General features: G+C 38.1%; 1 protein-coding gene and 1 long non-coding RNA gene across 3 annotated transcripts in view; one reads left to right on the top strand and one right to left on the bottom strand.

Annotated features, from left to right (window-relative positions):
- The first annotated feature begins 884 nt into the window (after positions 1-884).
- On the top strand, positions 885-13,651 carry LOC116720722 (uncharacterized). The gene is made up of 3 exons (XR_004339449.1): positions 885-896; positions 10,065-10,066; positions 13,537-13,651. It is a non-coding gene; the product is annotated as an uncharacterized LOC116720722 (long non-coding RNA).
- The window catches only part of cntln (centlein, centrosomal protein), a 115,824-nt gene continuing 106,522 nt past the window's right edge, over positions 9,987-19,288 (bottom strand). For both annotated transcript variants that reach the window (XM_032564116.1, XM_032564115.1), the window contains one exon: positions 9,987-11,280. In XM_032564116.1, the coding sequence (XP_032420007.1) occupies positions 11,170-11,280 (111 nt within the window). In that variant the 3' untranslated portion in view covers positions 9,987-11,169. The remainder of the gene's footprint in view (positions 11,281-19,288) is intronic.

Genomic DNA, 19,288 nt, shown 5'->3' with positions numbered 1-19,288 from the left:
TATAATCTGGTATCATACAGACTAAACTGATGATTTGAATGATAAAAGTCTTTAAAAACACAACTGTAATCTTGAAGGTTTTAGAGTCTAGATGGACCTGAGCTGCATATTTTAACCTGTTTTATTTAAAAAGGTGTTTTACAAATAAAAAGAAAAAAGTCAAATATGTTTTTTCTGCAAACTACTTTGCTCAGATCTCCAACAGATGACGGTGGCGCCATCTAGTGGAGATCTTCCATATGCAGCTCGATAACAAAAACAGTTCAAAACATTTAGGATGAAAAAAGAAACTTATAGAGAGGTTATAGAAATGATGTTTTGGAGGAAGTCGTGTTTACAACCTTTCAGAAATGTAAGACTAATGATCAAATTATTACGTTTTAAACATTAATTTTAGTGTCTGCAGAAACTGTGGAGCTTGTCTAAACACCAACAGAAAAGAAAAAAGATGTTTGTTTTAAAAGCTTTAAAATGATTGGTTTTATTTTGAAGGTCTGGTTTCCGTCGTCTCTCGTCAGTCCTGTCTGAGCAGCGACCCCTAATGCTTTGGCTCCACCTAGTGGTGAAATATGATGTTGCACATACGAGTCACATAAAAACCGATCAGTACAAACTGGAAACATTCATCTACACAACCAAACCTCCAGAAACAATAAAAAAAATCTAATTCAAATGAAATCAACAACAGTAGTTTAGTTGGACCAGTTTAATTCAGGAGAAATCAGACAAACGGATCTTAAACTGTAATTTGCAAATAAAAGGATTTCCAATCTGGTGAGTCAATTGAACCTGTTCAAGTAAAAACAGCATAAAACAGGAGCTTCCTGTTGCTGCACTGCAAAACATCTGAAGATGATTAAACTTTGAAAATGCAAGTAAAAACTAAAATAGTTTTTGTTTTAACTCAGAAATTAAAGTTGATCAAGTTGATTGAACTAATTTTCTAAACATTTTTTCCCTGAATTCCAGCTCAATCATGAATTATGAGTTGTTTTAACTTAATATTGTAATTTCAACCAAATAATTTCACAAAATGAGTTGAATGAGCAAACATTTCTGAATTATTTTCACCCTTCGCGTTAAACTAACTACTTATTTTAAGTTTGAAGAATTTAATTTTGTTGTTTAAATTGGATGAACAAAATATTTCATCCATTAAATTATTTCATTAAATGTCACAATGAAGTCTGCTTAGAAACATTTTTTATATTTTTATATAAATTTCAACAAAACTGATATAAATTAATTATGCTATGATTATGTTTGAATGTGCAGCTAATTTTTTGTTGCACAGTTGGACAAAAAATTTGTTTGATTTTGTAAATGTACTGGGGCAGGATGACCTATAATGATCTGTGGGAACATTTAGGGGCAGAATTATGTGTTTTCCAGGCACAAAATGACTTATATAACAAATATGAGTTAAAAGAAATTTGATTTGAAATTGGGCCACCGTGTCTTTAAGAAGCTCCTGCTCCTTCTGAAGCTCCACCTTCATGAAGTCGTCTCTAACGATATGAGGAGGAGCTGCGCCTTGAAGGCGGAGCTAAGTCCACCCAGGTGTTTTGCTCAGGTGAATGGTTGCCATAGAGATTAAAGGATTTCTCAAACATGCATGAAATGATCAAAGCAACACTCCATTTATGTTTTTGATGAGGACATAACATTATAACATGATTTAAAGCTCAAAAAAGTTACGTTTACATAATTCTGCCCCTTTAAAATCATAGCTGCACAAACATTTGACACCATTTTTGTTTGATTTGAAGAAGATCGGTTCTGATTGGGTTCTGTCTCAGTTCAGCAACAATAATCGTGTTGCTTGATCCGAACCTGCTGCTCACCTTCAGGCACAACGCCGTGTTAAATATTTATCCCGACAATCTTCTGGGCTTTCCAGCAACAAATCGTGACGTTGCCTCATAACTCAGAGCCGAAGCAGCACCTTCAGGTGATTCTGAAGCCTTTTAACACGGCCGGCGGTGCCGGTCCAGGCCCGTCCTGCTGCCACTCCAGCCGTGACCTTTTGGGTTGCAGTGCGGTGATGCTTGACGGAGTCGCTCTTCCAGCTGAACAAAAGCTGTCATCCATGGAGTTTTGATAAATTTGGAGGATTCAGAACAGACAGAATGTTTCTGCACATCTCTTCTGTCAGTGATAAAATAATCAATAGATGACTTTGTGCCGGTTCCTCCGGTGGAAACACCTGACTCATGTTTGACAGATGAAGTGGTGATTGGGAGGTCTGCATTTTTATTTCCCACATTTCCTGTGTCAGACATCTGACAGACCAGCGTTTTTGATCAATTCAAACTAAAGCAGTTCTGTGCTGAAAACCAGAGTTAGTTTTCTAAAATGGACTTTCCTTCCTGGAAGCCCGACTTTCTAAAAGTGTGCTTTATAAAAAGTTCCTCCAAAGTTTTTCTGCTAACTTTGGATTCATTTCCAGCCATACAGAGGAATAATTATTAAAAGGATTCGAAACTCAAACCAATGTTTTCTTCTTCTGCAGAAAACCGAACAATAACTGAATTTTAAATTTGTTATTTAGTATATTTTGGAACGATACATAATCCAACTTCTGTACTTCAGGCATATTTGTGGTTTTTCTTTTGAATTATTTTGATAAAATCCAGGACAGAATTTAGATGAACTTTAAAAACATATTGACAGGATGAAAAAATAGAAAAACAAAAAATTATTTGTCTTGTTTTCTAAATAAAATGAAATCAAAGCTAAATCTTCTTTATAGTTGAGTTTACAAACTTCAATACAAAAATAAAATAAAATTTTCAGAAAGAAGTTTAAAGTATTGATCTCATGCTGGTATTGATCTGATACCGAAAACAACTTCTCTTGATCCGCCCACCTCTATTATTTAGGCCTAAAGATTGAATTTATCCCAGTTTAATTCAATAAAAAATAAAATTAAATCCCAAAACAGTTTGACATACAGTTGATGAACTTTAACCTTTGAGCAGAATTTTTATTACACCTAAATAAATGGAAATTCCTTTGTAAATAAAAATGAACTGAAGATGATTCGTCTCTTCGCTCCTTTGCCAGATTTATTTTCTACTGTTTCTCAAATGGAAAAATTCATCATCTTTTAATGTCCAAAACTAAAAACATTAAGCATAGAACACAAATCAATCAATATGAAAAGTTCCAAAACTTCGTACAGCAAATCAGTTGTTTTCCAATAATCCAACCGTTGGATTATTTTCAAGGATGATGAAGCAACTGGGTTCTTGTGATCGGGGATGAAACGACCAAAACGACTGCAGCAGAGCCACAGCCGGACCGTTGAAGCTCCAGAAGGCGTTATGTTTTTATCTGCAGAGCGCGTTGGTAAATCAACACCAGCTCATAAAGGGTTAATCCTGCAGGTTTTACCCAAGATAATTAGCTGCTGGGGTAATTTTTTCTCTCCATGTCTGAGCCAAATGAATGAGAGATTATTTGACTATAGCTGCTGTTCGATTGTGCATAAACTGTAAAAACACAAAATCTTGCCAGTTAACTTTTCAGCAAGAAACATGAGCTTATTTAAGTCAATGTAATTCTTTAATATTGATTAAAAAAAGTCCTAGCCCCACCCAGCAGACTATTTCAATTACAACATGGGAAAAATGTCTTGTTATGAAATTATCTGCCAGTGGAACAAAAACTTTTTCATCAATATTAAGGAATTATTGACTTAAATCAAGTTCCTATATCTTGCTGAGAAGTCATTTAAAAGTTAGTTTTATTTCTAGTGTACTTTTTTGCAGTGGAAACTAGACCAAATTTACTTGGTAAGATTTTGCGTTTTTTCAGTGTATGTCTTTAAATCTTTCTTTGGGATCAATAAAGTATTTCTGACTTGAATGTCAGTAATTATATTGTGAACCATTTGCTTGAAGTGACTTTTAATTGTCAAAGTGAAGATTTAATGTTTTCTAGGAAGATTACCTAGCAACACGTGTTTTCATTTGGTGGCTGCATTTCCACATATTCTCTTATTTCCATTCATTTCTGAGTGTTTATATGTTTCTGTAATATTTGCAGAATCTGATAGAAAAAAAACCAACTCCTCACCCCAACAGGAAACAAGGGGTCATTTGTCATAGGCATATGCTTGCTGTGGCACCAGAGATGCACGGCTAACACACGCCAGGCTGCGATAATGTGTCGGTGTGTGTTTCGTAAGGTCCGTGGATCCCCACTCCACTCAAACATGCTAATGTACCTGTGCTCTGCTCTAATTGGTCCCAGTGATGCCCGGCCTGCTCCACCTGCGTTCGCCGAAGCCTCCAGTCAGTTCTGCAGCCGGGGCCCCTGCCAGAGTGTGCGAGCATGCAGCTCTAATGTTATGCAAACAAACACTCTGGTTGTTTGGCACTTTGAGTTCCTCGCCCTGCCACGCTGGAAGAAAGGGAGAAGGTAAGTGAGGGGAAATGGAGGAAGGAATCTTGAATTCATTAGCGTGATTACCTGAGGTGTGCTACTTTACGGGGGGTAATCTGCCAGCTCGCTCCATAGCCTGCAAACTTCAGCCAGTCTGCTAATGAGCGCTTGGAAAAGTTAGTCAAGGTGGAGAGGTGCTTTGAGGGGCTCGGCACCCCAGACTGAGGAGGAATTATACATACTTAAGCAGAAAACAATGGATGGCTGCCTGCGATGTAGCAGACAGGACAAATGAAGACTGATACGGCTTAAATGCTTCATTTGTTCAACGGTACAACAGAAAACCCAGCAGGTTAGATCTGAATGCTTAGACAAATTGCATACTGAAAATAAACAAAACAATTTGGTCTAGTTTCTACTGCAAATACCTTCAATACACTTGAAATAAGACAAAACTAACTCAGAAGTAACTTTTCAGAACGACAGGAGCTTGTCTTACGTCAATAATATTGTTGAAAATGTTCAGTAACACTTTATTTGATGGGATGTGTAGAAAACTGAGACAACCCTGTCAAAAACATGATCTGAGAGTTTCAAAATGTCCTTTTGGCACCAGCAGCTCAAGGCCTTCAGACCAACATCTTCAATAAATGAAATGAGAAGCAACTCATTGAGCTGAAATAGCCTGCTGCCGACGGAAAGACAGTTACCCTAAAGTAAACATTCAACAGGAGATTGATTGGTTAAACCAGCAGCATTATACAATTAACTTTGTGCATGTTCCTGGGTGTCTACTGCTTCTAGAAACAATCCATTGATCTGAATTCAGTTTGGACCAGTTTGTCTTGTAAAGTTCACTAAGATGACATTTGATGAGAATAAATAAAGATGAATAAATTCTGAACTGAACTGACAACAAGTCAGGCTCGGTAGATTTACAGCAAGGAAACAAATAAAGGAGGTGGGCAGATACTCAAATAAGAGTAGAACTACTTCTACATATTTTTACTCAAGTAAAAGTAAAAAAATAGCCGTGAAAGAAATGAATCAAATAAAAGTAAAAAAAAGTGTTTTGTAAAAAGTCCATTCAAGTAACTGATCAAATTGTCAATCTCTTCATTTTCTAAAACTATATCAGAACAAAATATAAAGTTAAGTGGAAATTTTGGTATTTTAAGGATGAAAATGACAATAATTCATATAAGCAACAAAAAAATAACAAAATCCAGCAAAAGAAAATTTTTCCAAATCTGTTTCTTTCAATAAAAAACTTATTAAATTTTAACAAAACATGATTTACATTCAGTGGGTAGAGAATACAGAATTTTTACTCAAGTAAGAGTAGAAATACTTCATAGTAAAATTACTCAAGTAAAAGTAATACATGCAGCACAGTAAAAATACTCCTAAAAGTACAGTTTTAAGAAAAAATGACTCAAGTAAATGTAATTGAGTAAATGTAACTAGTTACTGCACATAATTTTCCACCTCATTTGGGAACAAATATCTGAGATAACTCATGCGACTACAGAGGAAGTCAGGCTGATTCCCGTTGAGGTAAAGGAGTGAAAGATGCTTTAGAAATCCTTTAATTAATTCTCATTTTGTCCCTTTTTTCTCCCAGTGTGGCTTCAGAGAAACAGCTGCCATAAGAAAAACTTTGGACACTTCTTTAGCAGGAGAAAAACCTGAATCTGATATATAGAGAATATATAGATACTGTTAGATTCCCCTGTTCTTTGCTCTGTGCCTCTACTTTATCACACAACATCAAAACAGCGCTCCGTTCCCAGGAGAGGCCGGCCTTTTTATCTGCTCCCCAGCTTCCCACGGCGGGCCGCATCCACCTATAATCTACTGCTGTTTCATGTCTGGAGCAGCGCAGAGAGGATGAGGGACGTGTTCAAGTGAAGATCAATGAGGTTGTGTACACAGCATATGCGCATCTGAAGAGTCAAATTCCTTTTTTTCTTTCTGAGGTGCCATCTGATCTAATATTAAAGAACATAATATATAGATACATCCACGGGTCAGGTAATAAATATTGCTAGAATGGAAAACAGAGAGATTTCCGTCATCCGCAGAGAAAACAGCTTCTGTCTTTTGTTACTGAGACACCTCTCGGAGGACAGACAATGAAAACAGTAAACATCCTGCATTATAGATTCGTCAAAAACACGTTTGGCTGTTTGTCACAAGCACCTTGTTGTTTAAGGCAGTGCCAAGTGTCTGCGCCTGGAAAAATCAAAGCCCACCGATGTATTGGCAGCAATAGCTGGAGAGCGAAACTGTGTCAGGGAAGTGAGGGGAATCCCCCCAGCGACTGTTTTCCATCCGCTCCACATCTGGCTGCTGAAACCTGCAGCGACTCTCTGCTCACAAGGAGCAGAAAAACAAATCTTAGGTTGTTCTCCTTGCAGTGCCTCCCCACCCAAGTGGCACAGACTCTGACCAGACAAAGGGATCACATCTGGAACATTCCCCTGCAGGAATCCGCGTGAAAACGATGGATCACAGTCAGATTTTAGAGCCAGAAAAACACAAATAAATCAATCCCAGGCTGCAGTTCCAGTATTGTTAAAACAGACTTTTCTGAGTCACAAACACTAAAGCAGGAGGGGATTACATGGCTGACAGATTGTTTAGAAATCCTTCATGTTAATGGAGAAACGTCTAAAGGTGGTGTGGCCTCTTGGATGTAGCGAACAGTTTTGTTTTGATCATCAGTGGGAAACATGGACGTAAACATGAGCACCGATTCCTCCTCACACAAAAAAACTGGTTTTCTGTTGGGAACAAACTTTTCTCCTGCTCTTTTTGAAACTCCTTCAGGAACCCATCCCAACATGGCTCCTCTATTAACCCTTCAACATGTTTTTACCAGCGTTGCTCTGAGAAGTGGCTCCTATAATGAGCTCAGCAGTTTCAGCAGGTTTTGCTAATTGTTGCTGGCTAGTCTGAAGGAGTCGAGTGGGGGAGGACTGTTCTGTGAGGTAGAAGCTCGTTTGCTTGGAAACGGCATCTTAGAGGAGGAGTTGCACCTAGAAGGCGGAGCTAGGACCAACCAGGCGTTTTGTTGGGCTGAATGGTTGCCATGGAGATTAAAGGATTTCTCAAACACGCATAAAAGAATCCAAACAACACTCCAGGTTTGTTTCTGATGAGGGAATAACATTATGACATAAAGCTAAAAAGAAGTTGATTTTAGCTTATACCGCCCCTGTAAAACAACAAACCCAGGCAGTGCATCGGTAGGTCTGTCAAAACAAATTCTGCTGGCCGATAAACTGTCTCAGAAATTAATACAATAAACGATAATATTGTTTTCAACTAATATAATGCAAGAACACATTCTGAAAGATAAACTTTAAGTTCTAATGAACATTTAACACTGGAACTGGAAGACATTTTAAATATTCAAAATAAATAAACAAAATAAGAAATGAACTAACTTATGAAGTCTCTGTAAACGAAATTGAGACTAAAGCACCAGACTGAAGACTGAAAAAAGAAAAAACAATAAATCATAAAAAAATGGAAATTATTGAGTAATTAACCGATTTATTGCTCATTGCAACAGACCAATGCTCTGGTGAAAAAAATTCTGATTTCCCAAAATTATAGGAGGAGAGAGTTAGTGAGTTAAAAATCTGACCACAACTGAAAAGGTAAAATTGTTTAAAAAAAATGATGAAATGGGTGGGGGGATCAAATGACGCTGAGTTGATTGTGTTGGAATGAATTAAAGAGGAAAACTTTGCATCTGGAGCTGCTGATCAAAGTCGTTCCCACAGGAAATCTGCCTTAATGAGAGCCATACAAGAAAAGAAAGGAGGAAGACAAGGAGAATGAAAGAGAAAAAGAGAAGATGGAGATGACATCCCATTCTTACGCAGGAAAAAAGATGAATCATGTGTGTCGCCTGCTGTGTGTGTGTGTGTGTGTGTTGGTGTGTGTGTGTGTTATGGGCGGGTCGAAGGGCGTTTTAACGTCTTCACTGTGGGAGCGTCGGAGGTGAGGCCAGGTTAATTAAACCCAGGGGAGCATCAGCCGAGGGGGCGCGCGTTTGAATGTGTCACAGAAAAGCAGAAGCGTGTCAGCCAAGGCCGGATGGCGAAATGTGTCGACGTCGCATTTTACACCGAAAGGAAGCGAGCGACGGAGATCGGATCGCTCCGACTTATTAATGTTTGTCATTAGAGCGCGTTACGCTGGAGGACAGGACTGGAAAACAGGCTGAAGAGTTTCTTTCATGGTACAAATATTGACAATAGTTGGCTCCTGGGTATTGGAGAAGGAGGAAAGATGCAAACTATGTTAATGAATGGTAATTAACCGCCGGGGTTCGTGTCTCCTGAATCCCGGCTAAATTGGTCCCCGAGTTGCAGCTGAAGACAGTCCTGGCTTAATCCTTTATTATAAAAAGATAAAGGAAAACGACATCATTAGCATATATTTGGGAAGAGAAGTGGGGGTGGGATTAAAAAGTGGAATTATTTCTTTTTAATTCCTGAACACAGGATTTTAAACAAATAAAAAAAAAGAAGGTGAGAAAGTGGAAAAAAGGAAAAGGAGGATAGCAACTCAAGGACAGAGGAGAGCGGTGTCGGGATTTAATATTCAAAAGGAATAATAATAAGGTAGGGAAACAGGAGCAGATAAAAGAGATTTGAAGCAGCTCCTTCTTTAACAAAGCCCTGCTCTGTATGCGTGAACTCGCCCGGGTTGTTGTGAATGACGTCACCAGCAGGGGGCGCTCGTTACAGGCTGCGCCGCGCGGCCAATCAGGAGGCCTGCAGAGCGCCGACTCCGACCGACTGGAAACGAGAAAACACGCTCAGAAAAACAACTTCTGCTCAGACGCAAAACAACTTTCATCATAATTACTGAATAAAACCATCTGAAAATATCCTTCAAAATTACATCAAAATGTTTTTACGTCTTCTTAAGACGTTAGAAGTGCAGACATATTTGACTCTACGCGTTTGATAAAAATGCGTAAAAATCCTGACAATGGATAACTGTTTAATTCTAATGACATAATAAAACCGAGTCAGTGAAAAAAGTCGCATAAATTAAAATGTTAGTATTTTAAACGGTTCCTACAGGAAAAAACATACCAGAACATTTTTATTTATATTAATATCTACCTGTCCACCAGAGACAGTGAGGAAGATGGTAATGATAATAAACCTTTAAGACAAATGCTGCACAAAGTGGCATCTTGAGGTCAAAACAACTGGAAACATAAAACCGTTCCTGTTTTAAAACTACAGAAATAAACATGTTGAAGTTGGAAAAAATAAGATTTGATCAGACGAGACTAAAAACTATGACTGAGAATTAGGGCCATACTAAAAATCTGGTAAAATTATGAGAAAAAAATAATAAAATTACAAAAAACAAAGACATAACATAACGAGAATAAAGTCATAATATTTTGAGAATAAAGTCAACAGTATTATGACTTGATGCTGATAAAACTATGACTTTATTCTCATATTGTAATATAATAATAATACATTTTATTTGACATTGCCTTTCTAAGCACTCAGGGTCACTGAATAATAAATAGAAACAATAAAATGGAAACTATAAAAGGCATTAATTTATCTTTATTCTTGCAGTTTTACTGTTTATTTTCTTAGCAAGGCCCTGATACTCAAATGTAACAGATGTGTGAAACAATCGAAAAACAAACATGAAAAAGCAACTTGTATCCATTGTTAAGCAGGGTGGAGGATCTGTGATCCTGTGGGCTCATTTCTCAATTAGGACATCTTTGAATATTAGAACAATAAAAATCTGGTGGCCTTCAGCAGAAAACGGGTCGCCGCTTTATTACAATAATAATCCCAGAGAAATATTTCCAAAGACTTTTTTGTTGAATTATTCTGACATTAGCGCTTCTGGAACATAAATGATTAATTTTACACTGCAAAAACACAAAACCTTACCACGTATTTTTATCTACGTAGTTTCTACTACACTTGAAATAACAAAATTAACTTATAAATAACTTTTCAGCAACATACTGATTAATATCAATAATTCCTTAATATTGAACAGTAATTCCACTGGCAGATTATTTCACTCTAATTTTATAGGCGAGATTATCTGCTAATGGAACTAGAACTTTTGCATCAATATTAAGGAATTATTGACTTAAATCAATCTCCTATATTTTGCTGAAAACTTACTTGTAAGTTAGTTTCATGTTATTTTAAGTGTAGTAAGATATTTAGAAACTAGACTGAAAATACGTGGTTAGATTTGGTGTTTTTGCAGTGTAAGGCCTTTTGCTCGTCTTTACCACGGTTACCAACAGATCTGAGAGTTTCAAAATGTCCTTTTGGCACCAGCAGCTCAAGGCCTTCAGCAGTCGGATAAAATAAAGGGAAAGGAAGCAGAAGGTTCATAAAGGTGTAAGTTAAAGATCAGCGTAAGCGTCTGCCATGTCCCCCCCAACCCCGAGTTCAGGACTGCACCGTAAATTAGTTTGGCTCCGAGGGGCCCCGCCTGACAGCCGGAGCGCGCTGAGCGCTATCACAGATGTCGAGGGCTCATTTACTAAAGTCGGGGTGTGAGTCGGAGGCCCGGGGTGAGTTGACAGCTTTACTTCTTTTTTTTACAACAAATATTGGTCCTGCTGCCGAAGCGCCGTTTGGCTCAGGCCGGCCAGCGCTGAGCAGGAGCCGGGCGGGAAAGTCAGGAGAAGAGGATGGTGGAGGGGGGTGAAAGAGGAGAGGATGACAGTTTTCCCAGCCTCAGCCCGGGGAGTCAGGGTTTTTCGCTGACTGGTGCTGTGAGCGCGGCCAGCTCTTCTGTCAGCACTTTCCTCTCCTTCATCTTCACGCGCACAGCCTCCATTAGCTGGCCGGCAGAGGGAATCTGCAGGGGAGAGAAAGAGGTTAGAGGAGGAAAAGCAGGAAAACACATCAAAAAAAAAAAAAAGCTTTTCAGGCGGCCTGTTTGCTGTTTGGTGAAACCAGAGGAACCAAATGGATCCAGAGGACGTGTCAAACTTCACAGCCTTTTATAGCGTCTGTGTCTGATTTATGGCAATGCGTGTTCCTGAACATGCAATCAGTCATTCATCCTTCATTTCCAGTTCCCTTCATTCCTTCTTTCAGAGGGACAGAAGGGAAGCTTGAGGCAGGATGCTTACATTTTCCTACTGTAGACAATGTGTCAAACTCAAGGGCCGAATCCAGCCCACAATAGCTTCTTAGTGGCCGTCTTCACTGCATAAACACAAAATCTTAAAAAGTATTTTTGATCTAGTTTCTAGTGCAAATATCTTACCCTTGTATTACCTCACCTAAACTAACTTACAGATAACAGCAAGAGACAGGAGCTTGTTTCAAGTAAATAATTTCTTAAAGGAGCAGTATTACGTAAAAACTTACTCTTTGAGCTTTACAATCATGCTATATTGTTATTCCCTCATGGAAACCATACCTGGAGTGTTGCCTTGGTTCTTTCATGCATGTTTGAGAAATCATTTAATCTCCATGGCAACCATTCTAAACGCCTGTTTGGACCTAGTCCCGCCTTTGAGGCATACCTCCTCCTCAGAGCTGCAGTTTCTAAACTTCTGAGTTTACGCCTCACACGTTACTCCCCCATTCTACTCCTTCAGACTAGCCAGCAGCAATTAGCAAACACCTGGTGGAAGTGTGCATCTGCTGAGCTCATTATATGAGCTGCTTTTCAGTGCAACGCTGGTAAAAACGTAGATAAAGCGTTAGTAGAGGTGGCTTTTTGAAGGCGGAGTTTCAAACAAGGCAGGAGTTCCTTAAAGAGACAGAGGCCCAATTCCAAGGTGTTAAATTGCAAAGTCAAATTTATTTTAAGTTACATCTGATGTAGATAACATTCTTATAATAATTGGAGTTAACATATTTACTTGATTATGATATAAAATGGCCCCATATGCTTGGAAAACATAATTCTGCCCCTTTAATATTAATAAAAGAATTACCAGTTCAACTATGAGATTATTTAACTTTTTCATTAATATTAAGGAATTACTGACTTAAAACAAGTTTCCACATTTTGTAGAAAAGTTACTTTTAAGTAAATTTTGTCTTATTTCGAGTGTACTAAGATATTTGCACTAAAAACTAGGCCAAAAATTCTTGGTAAGATTTTGTGTTTTTGCAGCTTTTAAGATAACAGTTGTGTGCTTAAATAGTATTTTGTCAAATTGAAGAAGTTTTTATCCTTTTACTGCAAAATTGCATCAATCAGTTGCCCCAGTTTTTTGTAATTCTGCATTTGCGGAAATTCACGGGAGATCCACACATACAGTAATTTTATAGTAACTAGTGAGATTATCACAAATTTTCACAAAAAAAACAACAGATTTAAGTGGTGACCTCCAACCTGCAGGTGGTAGTAGTTCTTACTTCTACTACACTGCTTTGTCAGCTTCACCCTGTCGAGCTACAGTCCGTGATCGATATCATGTGGATGAAAAAGTCACATTTACCGTCATACACAAATACTGCCAAATTACTTGTAAATATTTCTAAATTAGCACCACAAAATCTGATTCTGATTGCAAACAAAAAAATAAATACAATCCTGGAAGGACTGTCAATTTAATTTTAAGAAGTCCTTATCAAATGCAGACAGCTATTTATTAATATTTGAACTGTTAATGGGTTTTATTAATAAATTCTACCACAATCAGAACTTGGGAACATTCATGATTTTGATATGACCCAAAACGAAAATAAGATTTTCCCTCAGATGGGCCTAAAGATAAAAATCAACCCTTTTACGTGAAGAAAAATGGCGCCTGTTGCCTTTTCTTCACGGACCTGAGGACGGGCGTCTTCCCTGGAAGTCTATTGTTCTTTAACAGAAGCGCTTGCAGGCATAACTGGGAACACTGGGGACGCTTAGAGGATTGTTTGTTATGTGAATCACTGGTTGGTGTCAATACTGGGAAGACGGGAGGACAACTGATGTCCCCTGAATCATACATGAAGCGAGGAATTAAACACGAAGACGCGTCCAGTGTGTCTGCATGGTTGGAATAAAAGCATTAAAATGTTTATGAGTCCCGATCGCCCCGTTTTCAACTGAAATCTTGACAGTAGCGACTGCAAAAAACGCAAAATCTTACCATGTTTCCAGTGCAAATATCTTAACACACTTGAAATAAGATAAAACTGACTTATAGATAACCTTTCAGCATGATATAGTAGCTTGTTTAAGTAAATAATTTCTTTACATTGTTGAAAAAGTTCTAGTTCCATAGCATGGCACTGGACCAGTACTTCTTCAGCAATATTAAGGAACTATAGACTTAATATCTTGCTGAAAGGTCATCTATAAGTTAGTTTTGTCTTATTTCAAGCGCACTAAGATGTTTGCAATAGAAACTTAGAAACTAGACCAAAAATATTTGGTAAGATTTTGGAAAACACAAGATTCAACAGATTCAACACAGTTCTGTTGGATTCAACAAAAATAGTATTTTCTGTTGGATTCACAGGAGTAAAATTTTGCTCTACAGTGAATATTTCACAAAACCTTTGAGATGTCTTTGCCTGGATTACTATGGATCTTCTGAAACAAAGCAACTTACAGCTGAGAGATCTGAAACTATACTTGGTTCATTTCTGATGTGCCTGGAGAGTGAGACCCCCAGATAATAACACTTGTCTTTAGACCCTCACAGACAGTCTTTATTGAAAGTAACAGTATCAGGAAACAGGAGGCCTTCTGTGCCAGGAAGTAGTGTGCATTTTTGCAACAGGCACAAGAAAACCCGGCGCTGCTCCTCAGAGAGCGTCAACACCCGAAGTAACTGCTGAGACATCTCGCTTCCCTGCCATCCTCCAGGGAGGACGCACTCTCTGTCGGCTGCACACGTTTCCTAATCAACTAATTGCACTTAGAGCCACTAACTATGCAAACAAACCCACTAAAATAGAGACAGAGCCACAACACGAGGCTCAGAGGGACAGGAAAGTGGGAGACGGGATCATTAAAAGTTCCAGCGAGGGAATACGTGTAAACAACACAAACAGGTAAACATGATCTAGATAAACTTCACATGTGAACTTACGCCAAAAAAAACAGATATCAAAGAAATTCAACTCTTCCTTCAGTCATTTTGAGTCTTTTTAATGTCCTTTTGTAGAGTATATGAGCTCCTACAGCTGTTATTTCACATACAGCATCCTGTCCTCAGAGATGGGCAGTAATTAGTTACATTTACTCAGTTACATTTACTTGAGTACCTTTTATGAAAAAAATTTTTTTTTGGAGTATCTTTACTACACTGTACTTTCATTATGAAGTATTTTTACTCTTACTTCAGTAAAATGTCTGCATTTTCTACCCACCGAATGAAAAACAAACATTTTTAAACCAAAGATTCGCCAGACAAACACCTGCAGTTTTTGTTAAAGTTTCATAAGTTTCCTACTGAAAAAAACTGATTTGAACATTTTTTCTTTTGTTTGATTTTGCTATTTTTGTTACTTATATGAATTATTATCATTTTGGCCATTAAAATACCAAAATTTCCACTTTAAACTTTATATTTTGGTCCATTTGACGATGTAATTTTTTAATATTAATTTGATCAGCTACATTTACCAAACAGTTTTTACTGTAGTTTTTTTTTTACTTTAGTTTGTATTTGTATGATGAAAGCACTTCAAATGGCCTTGTTGCTGAAATGTGACATACAAATAAACTTGATTGATTGATTGGTTGTTCAGATGTGGCAGCTAAAGTCAGTTTTAACTCTTTTTAAGAGACATTTTTCACCAGTATGAGGGAGTCTGTTCCTGCTCTTTGTTTTTCTACTCATGCATAAGAGCCGTTTAAATTTAGCACATTACCAGCCAGCCCTGCTTTGGTTTCCAGGTATTCTGTTATTATTGAATTTCATCATTTATTCTTCTCCTGTTTAAACCTCAAACATGACCAAGGCTGCAGCAGGAGAGCTGAACCCCTCTGACCCCAAAAGGGACAGGAATGACTCCGAGCCTCTTTCATCTGACTGCCACGCTGGCTGGGGACTGATACCCTGCAGGATGGTTGGAGGTGAGCTCTGATGCAGCTGCTCTGCTGAGTCCCCTGGGCTGCTTAAGGCAGCGTTAAGAACTGGCACTAATGTTATGCTACAGTTGATTTAGCCGGGCCCTTGTCCCCTTTGGCAGAACTAACACTAGAACCAGCAGTAAGCAACACAACCCCTGTTTTGCAAGAGACCCTGTCCCCCTTGGCAATGCTACATTAGCTACTGTAGCACTAAGCCATGTTAACTCACATCTATTACTATTCAACAGGCCCTGCAGAGGAGACCTTTTCTTCTCTCTAGGTATGATTTCATGAGTATCTTTTCAGTGAACCGACACACAAACCCACCAACACGTATACGTGTATGTATGTGTGTGTGTGTTACATCTATTTATACATGAGGCAAGATTGCTGATGTTGACGACAGCTATGAATACCTTGGGAAGCCTCGGGCGGATGCAAACCATAAAAAGGCCACAGAACAGTGAGCCATGACAAAGTACCAAAAAGAGTAAGGGAGGTCCTGAAGGAATCGCTGAACAGTGAAAACAAAACCTAAGCTATCAACATGTCTGGCTTGCCAGTCATCAGATACACCACTGGTGAATTAGCCAGAGAGAGAAGCTGCGGACATCAAGGCAGGAAAGCATCAGCAGCAAACAGAGAGTTTCAGGTGAAGCACTGAACCGGGAGACTGCAAGCCGAGTGGAAGAAACTCAAGTTATCACCTTTGGGGGCGTGCTGTGGTGGCGCAGGGGGAGAAACAGAGAAACACTGATTACTGCAGTAGTGTCTTCACAGGTCTGACTAAGAAAATAAAAAATAAATATAAATTAATCAGATCCAGAACGCCACTGACTCCCTGGAGTTCAGAGAACAGACTTTAAAATACTGTTGTCAGCTTCTATGCACATGAAATCTGGAACAAACTTCGAGAAAACTGCAAAACAGTCGAAACACCGAGTTCCTTTAAATCAAGACTAAAAACCCACCTGGTTAGAGTTGCTTTTGAACCATAATAGGTGAAACATTGACCAACATTTTGATGAGTAACAATGGCAGTTGACAAAATGTAATGTTTACTGCTTGAGTGTGTGGGATCTTTGTATTTTTGTGTTTTTATGATGTAAAGCACTTTAAACTGCCTTGTTGCTGAAATGTCCTATACAAATAAACTTGATTGAATACTTTAAAATGCACGTAAACATTGACGGAAATGTGGCTAATGAAATCCTAGTGACCCAAACACTCGGCAACATCAACGAGTATGAACGTGTGAAGCAAACACCTGTTGCTTACGTACCTGATATACACAAAAACAAAATGTATTTGTGCATAAAACAAATCACAATTGTCTACATGTAGCCCTGCTGGGGTGTCCTTGCATGTGTGTGTGTGTGTGTGTGTATGAGGACCAGAACAGGAGCTGCAAGCAAAAAGGTGTTTTTATGAGCCAATTAAATGACACCACCATCCTATAGCCCGGGGCACACCTGAAGGCAAGCAGCAGCTCAAAGTTGCAGCACTCCAGTGACCTTTGTGTGATAGTGGCATCACACACAAGAACTTCTTTTTTCTCTCTTTTTTTTACATAAAGGATCGATCATCCCAGCTCTTTTGTGCTTTCCCTCTGAACAGGTGAGCTCAATTATTTCCAACGGCCCAATTTGTAAGTCATTGAAGCGATCGTGTCGGGCAGATGGATCCAACTGAGGAGGGAGATGCAGAAGAGACGTCTGAATGTAATCTGCACATATTGTCCTTACAGCTACAAACCAGCTGATATCCTGCATCGTGGTGGTGGGCATTTATTCTATTATCATTTATCGTGATATATTTACTTTTAAGGTAAGAATTTTGATTAATCATTATCACGTTAAATTCCAATTAATCCTGTTTAAGACCCGCGAAACTCTCCACATTGTCATTATTGTTAATTTTACTATTTTATCCACTGCTTGTTCAATAAAAGCATCAATAAATCTCAAAACATTTGAACATTTAATGCAGGTAATATACTTTGTGATACAAATCACGTTTCTTTATGTGACTGGTGTCCTAAATAAAACCATTACAAATGGGAATATTTTTTAAGATCAGAATTTGAGTTTGTGGAGCTCTATTTGCTGTGACACAATAATTACACAGTTAATTACAGAGTAATTATACTAAACAACATACTGTGTGCAGTTGCTTTTGAGCCATAATAAAGGGAACATTGACCAACATATTGATATGTATTGATTTTGATGTCGGCACTTGTCTCAATGTTTGTCACTGGTTTCATTTATGACTGTTTACATTTTTTACCATCTAAAGAACTCTGAACGGATTTATTGCCAGCGTTGAATAGTAACTAGATATATTTACTCGATTACATCTACTTGAAAAAATCTCGTCGGTACATTTTTACTGAGTTGTACTTTTTATTTTTCTTGAGAAACGTTATTCTGAAGTATCTCTACTCTGACTTGAGTAAAATTTCTAGATATTTGGCCGACTGTGAGAAACTTCACTGAATGAAGAACAAGCTTGTTTTAAGCAAAACGTCTCCAGAAACGCTCCTGCAGTTTTTGTTTTTAAGTTCATAAGTTTTATACTGAAATGCATTGATTTGGAATTTTTTTTTGCCTAATTTTGTTATTTTATGATATTTATATTAATTATTGTCCTTTTTGTCCTTAAAATACAAACATTTCCATTTAACTTTGCATTTTGTTCGATCTGATTATGTAATTTTGAAATATTAAATGATCAAGAATTTGATCAGTTACTCAGTATTTGAGTAGACTTTTTTCCAAATACTTTTTTACTCTTACTTGAATAATTTCTTGGATGCCTACCTTTTACTTTTACTTGAGCAAAAATAGGTTGAAATAATGCTACTCTTAGTTGAGTACATTTTTTGGGCGCTCTGCCCACCTCTGCTTGCTGCTGAAATGTGGTATAAAAAACTTAAAAAGACGAAAAGTTGCCTAAAAAGAATAAATAGTTATTGTCACTTTTATCAATATCACAATGAAACCATAGAACATCATGATAAAACTTTTAAGTCCATTTCGCCCACTCCTACTCCTGTGTTTTTGATGCAGAATCCGTTAACCCAACCAGCAGATTCATAAAAATGTGTTTGAAGTGCCAAAAGATACCTGCAGTAAATAAGAGTCCCCGTTGGAGAGCGGTCTCCAATCTAGGCCACTAGTCAAGGTAAGAAAGTAGTTACTGTAGTTTTATCACAGAGGGGTGGAAAGCAGTTCTTTGATCTTTAGTCCTCTCACTTTTGTTTGAAAATCAAATTTATTAAACTGGGGAATAACAACAATAACAGCATAAGCAGATTAAAAAAAGCACAAAGGCATCACACTAAAAAGCCTTGCATTTGATTATCTCCAATAATGAATATGTCACATTAGCAAAGAGGGGCTCAGGTAAGAAAATCACGAAAGCGCCGACAAGCCTATTCTCCTGCTCTTCTTCATAATTACCTTCCCCAGCAGCACGGCACATCCCTCTGTTTCTCTCCCCTTTAGGCCACCAGGGACGGATATGAAAGGGAATTGGACACCTGGGGCCACAAATACTGTAATTAAAAATCTCTCATTTTCTTGATACGTTGTTTGGAAACATCATTTCAATGTGCAACATGGTATTTGTTAGGGATCTGACCTAAATAAAGCCAAGATTAAACAGAGAACAGCACCGGGTCTTTGTTTCAGGTTCCTGCTCATTAGGTGAGGAAAGGAGGTGAGTTCAGCCACGACGGAGGTAAAAACGTGGAGAGGCGATATCCATACAAAAGAGATGCAACCTTTAGGAAGACTTCAGGTCTCAGGAGCTGCACAGTGATCAA

The sequence above is a fragment of the Xiphophorus hellerii genome, chromosome 5 (genome assembly GCF_003331165.1).
Source record: "Xiphophorus hellerii strain 12219 chromosome 5, Xiphophorus_hellerii-4.1, whole genome shotgun sequence".
Lineage (NCBI taxonomy): Eukaryota > Metazoa > Chordata > Actinopteri > Cyprinodontiformes > Poeciliidae > Xiphophorus > Xiphophorus hellerii.
Note: the sequence above shows the minus strand (reverse complement) of the source record. Positions and strands in the feature narration are given on the sequence as shown.